The sequence below is a fragment of the Hippocampus comes genome, unplaced genomic scaffold (assembly GCF_001891065.2).
Source record: "Hippocampus comes isolate QL1 unplaced genomic scaffold, H_comes_QL1_v1.1 scaffold25, whole genome shotgun sequence".
In the NCBI taxonomy this organism is placed as follows: Eukaryota; Metazoa; Chordata; class Actinopteri; order Syngnathiformes; family Syngnathidae; genus Hippocampus; species Hippocampus comes.
The window spans coordinates 1,054,089-1,065,070 of NW_017804844.1; the positions used below are offsets into that span (position 1 = coordinate 1,054,089).

General features: G+C 47.8%; 1 protein-coding gene across 1 annotated transcript; it reads left to right on the forward strand.

The window, feature by feature from the left end:
* The first annotated feature begins 332 nt into the window (after positions 1-332).
* On the forward strand, positions 333-9,862 carry topbp1 (DNA topoisomerase II binding protein 1). Its single transcript, XM_019875030.1, has 28 exons — positions 333-695; positions 854-950; positions 1,123-1,257; positions 1,342-1,485; positions 1,760-1,941; positions 2,014-2,207; positions 2,286-2,462; positions 2,868-3,034; positions 3,209-3,372; positions 3,439-3,686; positions 3,802-4,127; positions 4,212-4,384; positions 4,518-4,729; positions 4,924-5,252; positions 5,551-5,736; positions 5,892-5,995; positions 6,077-6,200; positions 6,278-6,451; positions 7,089-7,176; positions 7,254-7,437; positions 7,579-7,815; positions 8,112-8,247; positions 8,321-8,408; positions 8,627-8,790; positions 8,871-8,999; positions 9,073-9,162; positions 9,246-9,407; positions 9,644-9,862. The coding sequence occupies exons 2-28, from the start codon at positions 864-866 to the stop codon at positions 9,770-9,772; spliced, it is 4,533 nt and encodes a 1,510-aa protein (XP_019730589.1). The 5' UTR covers positions 333-695; positions 854-863; the 3' UTR covers positions 9,773-9,862.
* Positions 9,863-10,982: the final 1,120 nt, after the last annotated feature.

Here is a 10,982-nt window from a genome sequence, read left to right on the forward strand (position 1 = left end):
GGACTTTGCTACTGCGTTAAGTTAGTGATTAATTAGGGCGATTTCAATTGTAAACCAAAGACCCCTGTCCGAACAGTACATTGGACTTTATTTGCTAGGACCATTTGTTTGCCAGTGTCGCATTCCACTCGATTTGATTGGCATGTAACACCGGAAGTGCATTCTTTTTTAATACTAGAAATAGACATTTCGCTGATTAAAACCAGGGCAATTTTAAGTGAATCAACAAATAAATAATTGGTGGTGCGTATGTTACGTTTTCAACAAATTACTCGCAATTCGCAATGTTTCCCAGAGACGATCCCGTCCACATGTAAAATTGTTTCCATACGGTTCAATTAGCTTGTAACCCCGCAGAAGTGACGTAGTGGCGCGAATAACAAGACCGACCTGACACCAAAAAAGACAAAGAAATGTCAAATTATTCGTTACATTTGCGACGAATTATCCGCAAGTACAAATAAGTACAAATGACATTTTATCAAATACAGTTATTTGTTTGTGTTTTAGCTAACCGGTAACTGTTTTCAAGTAATGTTTTCGAAAAGTTAGCACCAGCTCTATGTGACGGTTTGAGTGAGGCTTTCGACTATGTATTCTTATCCAGTTTGTAAAAGACTGAATTTGTTTGACTACTTTTCAAGTAAATTATCCTGTCGGTAAATGTTTTGACGGTCTTCGAGCCCCCGGAGGAGGTAAGTGGGTTGCCAGTGATATAAGCTCCATCAAAATGTAGCTAACATTTTAAGTTATTCAACTGTATCTCGGTAAAATAATCACGTTAACCACAATCCCATTACACGCATTATCTTTGAAATTGTATCCCTAAACCTTTTTTTTTCTTTTGATTTAGGTTGGCCATCATGTCCAGGGGAGACAAAGATGGCTTCATTGTCAAGTTTGTGGGAAGTAAAGGACAAACATCAGAGTATGCTGCCAAAGCTTATGAGGTGAACTTATCTGATTTATGAGTTCCAAATGTGATAAATATCCCGTTATTCCCCATGAAAGTTTCCAACGTTGAAAATTCCAAGGTTTTGGCCACTTTGCTTACAACCAACAAACAGTCCCAATTCACATCTCCAGCTGTTGATTCTGATCTTTGACTTCAAATGTTTTTAGGCTATTTTGGAAATGCAGTCTGAAAAGTACGTCAAGAAGATCACTGAACAAGCTGTGTTGAAGATGGACCGAAAGGACAAATCGTTGTTTGTCTTCACTGACTTTGACACGCCCGCTTTCCAGCACTGCAAGAATGTATTATCCCTTCTCATTTTGTCGGAAACCAACATTCCCGGCACTCTTAAATGCTACGTTCCCTCTTTGTGTCTGATTGTGTAGCTCGGCTGTCGAATCGTGAGTCCGCTGGTGGTGGTTTTCTGCTTGCAGCAGCAGCTTTGCGTGCCCAAAGCAGAGAAGCCTGTCTACAACATGGCCATGGCCAACGTCACCATCTCCTGTACCAGCCTGGATAAGACAGCCCGGGTCGGTCATCTATTTGTTAGTCCCACAATGGAGAAATTTGCAGACTAACCAAAAGATTAACCCAGTGTGAATGTTAAAATAACTGGAAAATCATATGTCAAACATACTCCAGATAAAATAAAACTGCCTGATACTAAACTGTTTTTTAAAAAAATATATAGTGACTCCAAATTGGGCAGTCATTAGTTGTGCGGCATTTTGAATTATTTTTGCATAACTTGCGTGTTCTTCATTTTATTTGGGTGATTTGTTCTTAATGCGTGTGTGTTTGCAGGCTGAGGTGATGGACTTGGTGCAGCTGATGGGTGGGCGCGTTTATCTGGACCTCAACGTGTCCGTCACGCACCTGATCGCCGGCGAAGTGGGCAGCAAAAAATACCTGGTGGCCGCCAACCTGGGCAAACCCATCCTGCTGCCTTCCTGGGTCAAAGCATGCTGGGACAAGTCTCAAAACAGGTAAAACACCCAAAACCTTGGTAATGAAACTTGTCATCTCACAATATACTTGATGTCTGCCCCTCTCTTCAGTCTGTTCAGGTACACGGAGCTACCCATGGAGGAGCACCTGTGCCCGGTACTGCGGGGCTGCACCGTGTGCGTGACGGGGCTCTCCAGCATCGAGCGCAAAGAAGTGCAGCGTCTGTGTGAGCAACATGGCGCCCGGTACACTGGCCAGCTCAAAATGAACGAGTGCACGCACCTCATCGTCAACGAACCCTCGGGCAAGTCAGCTACCATTTTTGCAGTTTTGCTCCTACGTTTTATCCTCCTTTCATTGTCTTCGGTGTTGGTCTGTACAGGTCAGAAGTATGAGTGCGCGCGCAAGTGGCACGTGTTCTGCGTGTCTCTGCGCTGGCTGTTTGACAGCATCGAGAAGGGCTCTAGTCAGGATGAGCGTCACTACATCGTGGAGCGCGCCGCTTCCAAAAGTACCCGGCCAAACACGTCCACGCCCACCGGCTCTGGCAAGAATGAAGGTCAGTCCACGTGGGGCAAAGCTCACGTTCACAATTCACCAAGTTTTATCTTCTTGATTTCCTGTCAGTTCTGCAGTTGAGTCTGCAAAGAACCATAAAAATAGTTCTGAACCGAGCCATCGTTTAGAGATGAAGGGGAAAGTAAAATACAGCGCCGCCTTGACTCTGAAGTTGGATTCCTTTCTCAGATCTCAAATTGTCCTTCCCAACAGAAATAAATGTAAATTAATTTGTTTTAGCATCAAAAAAATCCACACAAGAAAATGCTGGAGTGTGTTTTTTTTTTTAACGGTAGTCAAAGTCAAAGTTTCCATTCATTTCAATGTGAAATGATGATTTGAGGACCCCTGCCTCCGAGTGTGCTTTGTCTGCTTTGGCGAAACCCACGCCTCCCTTTGCGTCCAGACGGTCCTTCGGTGCTGGGTTTGAGTCGCATCTCCCTCAACGCCAGCGTGACAGTGAACGACACAGCTTTCACCAATGCAACCGTCAGCCACGCGGACGCTCCGGACTCCCTTGACAGTCTGGATCTCACCGTGCAGCCCCCAGATGACCTCCTGGATGGCTGTAAGGCAAGTGCTTCGTATTTCACATACAATCTCACAAAAGTGAGTTTCGTTTGAGTTGGATCTTTGAACGCGAGAATTCCGAATGACAGGATTCTCTGGCGGTCTTATTGCACTCACATTCTCTCAGGTGTTTTTTTTTTTGTGCATTTCATAATTTTCCTCGTGACCATCGTGCAGCTGTACCTGTGCGGCCTGCCCGTGAAGAAGCTGGAGAAGCTGCGTCGGCTGGTGAGCGCTGCGGGGGGTCTTCGCTTCAACCTGCTCAGCGAGGAGCTCACGCACGTGATCTTGGGAGAACCTGACCAGGATCTCAAGACTTTTTTGTCCAAAACGACTCACAGGTTAGCACCATGGAGTATCATGGAGAAAACGCTCAGTCTAATTCCGTTGTTTTGTTTTTTCCCCAGACCTCACGTGGTGAGAGTCCAATGGCTACTCGACAGCTTCTCCAAAGGCTGTCTCCTCCCAGAAGATGGTTTCCTCCACCCGGACTGTCTTCCTCCCTCCCCGGCAGAGGCGCTGGTTGCGCCGGTCCGTCGCACGGCCGCCTCCAGGCCCTCTGTGGGCCCCCCCGCCGCCAGTCCCAGCACCCCAAAACTGAAGCAAGCAGAGGAGGACCTCCTCTCGCAGTACATGGATGACGACCCGACAGTCGGTGAGTTTTGTAGCATTTATTAGTCGTAACACATCACTTTTTGTGTTCTCTGCCCACACCTGAAACTGTTTCGCATAAAGCTTTAGTTGGGCCCACCCGTATGTTTTCTTTCAAGTTGATGAGCCGCCGGCAGCTGATCGCGACGGCGGGACGTCGGTCAATGCGGCCGCCAAGCTTTCCTGGAGCCTCAACCGCAGTGCCAGACCAGAGTCGGACTCCACCACACACGAGGCCAGCGAGGCGGGTCTCTTTGCCGGAAAACGTTTCCTGCTGCAGGGCTTCGGTGCCGAGGCCGAGGCCCAGCTTTCCCTCCTCGTGATGGAGAACAGAGGCCGGGTGTTGGTGAGCAGCACGCGCGCCATCGCCGACTACGCCGTGGTGCCTCTGCTGGGATGCTCTGTGGAGCTCACAGTGGACGAAGTGGTCACGGATACGTGGTTGGTGAGTTCACCACTTTTCTCAATTTTCGTGATTTGCTTCAAATGTTGGCTGTTCCTTCTTTCACTGACAATTTTGAGTCAACAGGCCGCATGTGTGGAGAGGGAGTGTCTCCTGGAGATCTCTGCCAATCCCCTGTTCACTCCCGTTGCCGTGATGGGCGGACGTCTGCCTCTTAAGGATTGCGTCCTCTCCGTCAGCCAGTTCACGGGAGCTGAGCGCGAGTCGCTGGTGGAGCTGGCCCAGCACCTGGGAGCCACGTACGTCTTCCTCCGTCATATTTTTCAATGGAGCGTTTACAGTTCCCAGCAAGATTCTTATAGTTAACGGAAAGTAACCAAATGACTAAAAGTAAAATTGCAAACACGTTTCCGTGACTCTTGACTCTCGCAGTGTCCAGGACTACTTTGTGCGCTTGGCCAACCCCAAGAAAGCAATGCTGGCCAGCACTCACTTGGTGCTGCAGAGTCCCGATGGCACCAAGTACCAGGCGGCCAAGAAGTGGGGGCTCCCGGCCGTCACCATGCACTGGATCATGGCATCTGCAAGGACCGGCCAGAGGGTGGCCGAGGAGCGCTTTCTGGTTGACCTGCCGCCTTCTCCAGGTTTGCAAAAGTTCATCACGATGTGGTGCATCCGCAAAGTATTCATGGCGCTTTGCCTTTTTTTGAGAAGTGCTACAAAGAGGCACGTGTGAATATTTTTCCGAATGCACTGTAATCACATTCAATAATTGTGCCATCCCAAGGATCATAGTGGTCCGTTTTTGTTGATAACTGTTTTATATTTCTTCCCCTAGAAAGGGAGGAGGAGAGTTTTGTCAGCAGCTCCCAGAAGACGTCCATGCCGCCGCCGCCTCCCCGAAAGGTGCGCCTCTCTCCAGAGGTCCCGCTGCTGGGTCCGCAGAGCGGCAAGGCCGTCACGCCGCTGGATCTGGGACGCTTCCAGAGCAAAGTGTTCCGTTTGGTGCTGGACGAGATGAAGTCGAAAAAGGACGTCGGCACGCCCGCGCAAAGCCAGGAGGGCGGCCGCAGCAAGCCCCCCGGCAAGGAGCCCTCTCTGCAGCTGGACACGCCGTCTCGCTTCCTCAGCAGGGATCAGCTCTTCCGGCCCTCCTTCAATGTCAAGGTGGAGCGATGCGATTTCTAGTTGCGATGATCTATAAAATATAATATATAAAAAAGAAGATATATAAAAACATGCAATGTGTGCAGGTACAACGTTGATTTTAATACTTAATAATCATCCTCTTTATGAAAATTGGATTTACAATTGTCTATAAATGTGATTAGTACATTTTATGCAGTGAAACAAATAATTATAAAATTTGTACATAAAATAAGTCTTTATTTTTTTATTATCAAACACTTTTTTTTTTTTTTTTGCAACATGATAACATCAGACATGCACTGTATGTTGGCAATAGGATGCCTTGGGGGCGCTGGACACGCCAGGCAGGCCGTCCAAGCCCAGCGAGAAGGCGGAGACGCCGCTGACTGACGTCATCAACAGGAACCTGAAGGTGGCGCTGGCCAACAGCTCACGCGGCAGTCGCCTCGCTGACATGCAAGCGGCCTCTGCCAGCCCGCAGCTCACCACCACCAGGAAGGAGGTTGGGGGCCGCACCACGCATCTTTTTTTTTTTTTTTTTTTTCCCCTTCAGCTTTTTGCTGCCCACCTCTTTTAGTTATTTTTATCTTTTGTATATGCTACGGTTCAAATTTTGGCCACCCCTGACCTTTTATTTTCTCAATGCGATAAAAAAAGGAGGCCGGTCCGCTGACAGGCGTTGTGATTTGCGTGGGGAAGAAGCTGAGCAAGATGCAGAGTGAACTCAACGCTGTGGCTGCCTCGCTCGGAGCCGAATTCAGGTAGTCATATCCCGACTATTTTGTCTTTGGAAGCAAAGGAGCATGATAACAACAAAAAAAACTTCTTTCTTGTGTGTAAAGATGGGCTTGCGACGATACCGTCACCCACTTCATCTACCAGGGCCGAGCCGGCGACAACAGTCGAGAATATCGAGGCGTGAAGGAGAGGGGGCTGCATGTGGTCTCGCAACACTGGCTGGAAGCTGTACGTCTCCTGCTATGTTGCCCACGTTCCTTGTAAGAATTCAATCTCAAATTTTTATTTTTTTTTTTGTCTTTTAGTGCGCCGAGGAACAGAGGCACGTCCCGGAGTCTCTGTATCCTTTCACATACAACCCCAAGATGAGCCTGAACCTCAGTCAGGTTCCCAGCAGCTCGCAGAGGTCTCCCCCTTTCACACAAACACAACGGCAAGACAACACAGAAGCCCGGGACGAGAAAGTCACCCCAGATGATGTAATGCTGATATTTATTTTTGTGCATTTGTAGACACACTCCAATGCAAGGGTTGCACATTATATAAGAAGCCGGCTTCGGGCGGGGCTAATCTTTGGCTGCCGGCTTCGTCATCAATATAACAGAAGTTTCAGAAATGAAGAAATCCAAATGAATATTGTTAAGGTTGAGAACTTACTATTAGGGTTGTGTGAGTACCGATACGAGAATCTGTATCGGACCTATACCGTTCGTATTATTAGGTATCGGGTTATCATGGAGGCAGTTGATACCAGTCGCCGATACTTGAGGCAAAAGGAAAAAATCCGACATAGCGTAAATCCTCCTCGGCAGCAGTTTGAACCATTGGGGAACCATCATCTGCATCAGAAAGAAAGTTCGACGTTCACAAATTTTTGTAATTGTGTGAATTGAAATTTTGTGTATCAAAATTACTCGGGTTATCACTACTCCGTATCGTTGAGTACTCCGAGAGTGAGTACTTGTGCTGGTTCGGGTCCAACAAAAATTGGTATCGAACATTCCTAATTATTATTACAGGACAGCGTTTGTATCGGTTTTGATTGTCTCTAATGTGGCTCTGCGTGGATGATGGCGTGCCCTTCTAATTGGTAACATTTAAGCATCCATCCTCCAGTCCAAGCACAAGGCCGCAGAGGACGCGTCCTCCTCTCACCGCGCAAGCGACGGAAACAGAGATCAAAACAACCTCGCGGAGGAGAACGGTGGGTGTTACTCCAGCTCTCTCCTTCAACTTGAAAAAAAGTTACACGTCGTTAATAATTTCGACGTCGCCTTCCAGATATTGCCGAGACACTGCAGATGAGAGAGAACTTGCAGAAAGCGCTCCAAGAAATCATGTCGGCCACCAAGATGACGACTGGCAGACGAATGTCGGCGCGGCTCAGTCGGATGGGGTACGCAGGGAGTGCTGACTCCACCCCCAACGCTTCTGGCGGCGGCAGGCGCGCTCTGGAAGCATTAAGGTGGGGAGAGGAGCCTACACCTAAAAAGTGCTTCAAGTAGACATAAGTGGTGTCCGAGTGTCTTGAAATTCCTAAAAAATGGTGACTAAAGCGTTGGATGACTGGCAATGTACCCCTTAACATGAGATGTCCTCATCGAAGGGTATCCAGAGCGGCTGCTCTGGATGTCAACACGGAGCCCTCCCAGAGTGAGCAGATCGTTTGGGACGATCCGACGGCGAGGGAGGAGAGGGCCAAGCTGGCCGACAACCTGCAGTGGCCCGGAAGTCCCTCGCAGAACTCAGAGCCTCTGGTGCTTCCTCTGCAGGCCGTGCCACAGCATGACGGGCAGGTCAAGGACTCCATGACCGACTCAGAGCTGGTGGAGATGGGTGCGTACCAGGGTTAGAAGAGTTTGGCAATTATCATTGTAGCTTTAATTTCGTTTTGATTTTTTTTTTTTAAATGCTTTTCAATTTTTCATAGTTAGTTTTATTTCGTTTTGTTTTTTGAAATTAGTTTGCAGAGTTTTCAGTTTTTTTAGAAAATGCTTTGTTTTTATTAGTTTTCGCATTAGTTTTATTAATTTTTTTTCCATGTTATGTATTTCGTGTCAAATCCTTGGCACCTATGTATATTGAAATGTGCACCAACGGCCCCGCCCCCAAATTAAAATAATGTTGTTCACTCAACCCTGATGTCATCGAGCAGCGAATGGGCAAGAAGGCCACAGCGCCCTTGCAGGAGGAGCCACAGAATAACATTGTAACTCCAGAAGCCCCCAGCATCGCCTTCCCCCTCGCCAAGCCCTCGGTAGCTCCCGAGCCAGAGGTGAGAGTTCAAATTGAACGTGACGGACGACCGGCAGCATTTGGAGGCTCAAAGCTCATCTTGCTACTTTTAGGAGAAGGAGAGGACGCCGCCCATATTCCAGATGTCCTCGCTTGCTCCTCAGGAACGCATTGATTACAGTCACCTCATCGAAGAGCTTGGTGAGTCTTATTTATATCATAACCGCCCCCACGCCGAGTTTGTCATCCTACAACTCGGAAGGTAGGCTGGGTGAGAATCCGTCCACTCAAAAAAAATTAAATAAAATAAGCGGCACATACCTGACGGAACATTTTCGCTTCATGTTATTTCTTTTCCTAAGAAACTAAAGTAGCAGGAGGCTTCTTTTCTCTCTTGCTCTGGTGTCCTCCTCTCATAGGTGGCATCATTCTGGACAAGCAGTCGTTTGACCCCAGTTGCTCGCACATCATCGTCGGCACACCCCTGCGCAACGAAAAGTACCTGGCGGCCATGGCGGCCGGCAAATGGATCCTGCATCGCTCGTACTTGGAGGCCTGTCGATCCGTGGGCCGCTTCATTCCGGTGGGGCCCGGCAGCACGGCGACGTATTCCGCCCTAATTGCGATTATTCGGAATCATGTTTTTGTGTCACGCCTTTCCAGGAGGAAGATTATGAATGGGGCAGCAGTTCCATCCTGGACGCTTTGCCCTCCATCAGCTCGCAGCAGAGGCGCTTAGCGTTAGCTGCCATGCGCTGGAGGAAATCCCTGCGGGGACCCTTGGAACAGGGAGTACGTGTCAGCTCATAAAAAACAGGTTTTATGCACACAAGTAACAACATCGTTTTTTTTTTTTTCTCTCAAGGGAGCCTTCAGCGGCTGGACAGTGATGCTCAACATCGACCAAAACCGAGCAGCCGGCTTCAGGCGCTTGCTGCAGTCGGGCGGGGCCAAGGTTTGGTTGCCGGCTTTGTCATTAACGTCACAAAAGATTTTTAGTAGCTCATTTTTTTTTTTTTTTGTTTTGATTTCTTCCAGGTGCTGCCAAGCGCCTCTCCCGCTTTGTACAATGTGGCCACGCACTTATTTGCCGACTTCAGCCGCCTCCGTCCGGGAGACTTCCGGGTGGACGTGTCGGATGCCTCCGCCCACGGGGTGACATGTCTGAAGCCCGAGTACATTGCCGACTATCTCATGCAGGTCACTACGCTCACACGCCTGTTACCGCGTGTGGAGAATAGCTCGTAATCATATCAGGAATCCAACAAACAAATGTAATGCAAGTTCACGATTTGTATTTTTCAATTACGAATCAAAAATGTAACAAATGAATGATACACAGATCGTAATGATGAATAGAAGCAACGGAGCTATTCCCGTCGGTGTCTCCACGACACTTTTATGTGTCAGATTTACAATGTTTTCTCCCCCTGCAGGAGCCCATCCCTCCTACGGCGCTCTACCTCCTCGCCGGGAGCCCCCCCGAAGAAGCGCCTGGCATGCCATCAGTGAAACGCAAAGCGGCAGAGCACACCTCCTGTCTTAAAAAGTCTCGATTGCACTGAAAGCCTCCCCACGCTCTTATACTCCTCCCCCTTTACAAAATATTGTAAATAAGATTGTTTTTTCTTATGTAATAAAGTCAATGTACCGCATGCGGCGTCCCACTGTCGCGTTTGTCTGAAGTGACTGCAGTGTGGCTGCAGGCTGTGATTGATGACTCTGAGGAGGGCCCTGCAGAAAATGTCAAGTCATGCTTTGTTATTGGTTGCAGGTACAGTGGCTGGTCTGCAGAGGGCGCTACATCGTCACACTTGTCTTGATCGTTGATTTGCTCTGCTTTTTGTTTTTTTCTTTTTAGGCACGTGGATTCATTTGATTCATCATTGGGTGAGACATTTCTCGTTATCTCACTTTGATTATTTATTTTTTTGAATGGTGGTGGGTGGGATGGGTACGTCCATTATAGCCTATTGCAATTTTTGCTGTTTGGCTCTCTGCAGTAAACACCGGATTGTTCTTATGTGTTCATAATGGTGGGAAGTAATGAATTACTCTGCACTTAGGTATGTTTGTCATACTGTAGCCTCTGCTTACAGTACACAGAATGATGGGTCGCTTCCTTATTTTTTATTTATTTATTTATTTTTATATATTGAGTGCAATTTCCCTTGTCATAGTCGGGTGTCTTTCGCAATATGTATTGCTGTTGAAAAGCATTTAATGGGACAAATGGGAAGGAGTATGTGAAAGACCGAAATTGTAGTAATTTTATACTTAATAAAAGAAGGTAAAGTGTAACGAGATTTGTGCAAAAACACATAGCTAAAGTTGCATAAAGTAGATTGTTATAAAATTTAACATCTCCTGCCGCTAGTTAGAAAGACTTTTAATCCTTCCACCCATGGTCAAGGGACGGACACAGCTCTTAGTCCACATTCAATGGCTTTATTGAACAAAAGTAAGGGACACACATTCAACGACACAGATGCTACAGTGGCGACTGTGAGAATGGCGACTTGTGTACAAAATAATACCAGCGTTTGTGTAGCGACCACACTGATCACAAATCATCTTTCTCCATTGGAAATCAGAAAATCAATCACTGTTTGCGGACCGTTTCTATGAAGGGGGTCCACTGTAACTCCCCTGTTGACTTTTAAGTGATCTGCGAGGTGCTCAGCAGGTGCTTAGTTGGCGGCTCGTCTTTGACCGGGATCCCGTCAGCCGCCGCCACCGCAGCTCCACCGACTGCAGCATCCCCCCCCCCCCCCC

Bases quoted from the DNA above. Each gene is read 5' to 3' on its own strand.
- topbp1 (XM_019875030.1), top strand. From the start codon at position 864: ATGTCCAGGGGAGACAAAGATGGCTTCATTGTCAAGTTTGTGGGAAGT. The intron at 2,463-2,867 runs GTCAGTCCACGT...CTTTGCGTCCAG, and splicing joins CGGCTCTGGCAAGAATGAAG to ACGGTCCTTCGGTGCTGGGT. The intron at 6,452-7,088 runs GTAATGCTGATA...TCCATCCTCCAG, and splicing joins AGAAAGTCACCCCAGATGAT to TCCAAGCACAAGGCCGCAGA.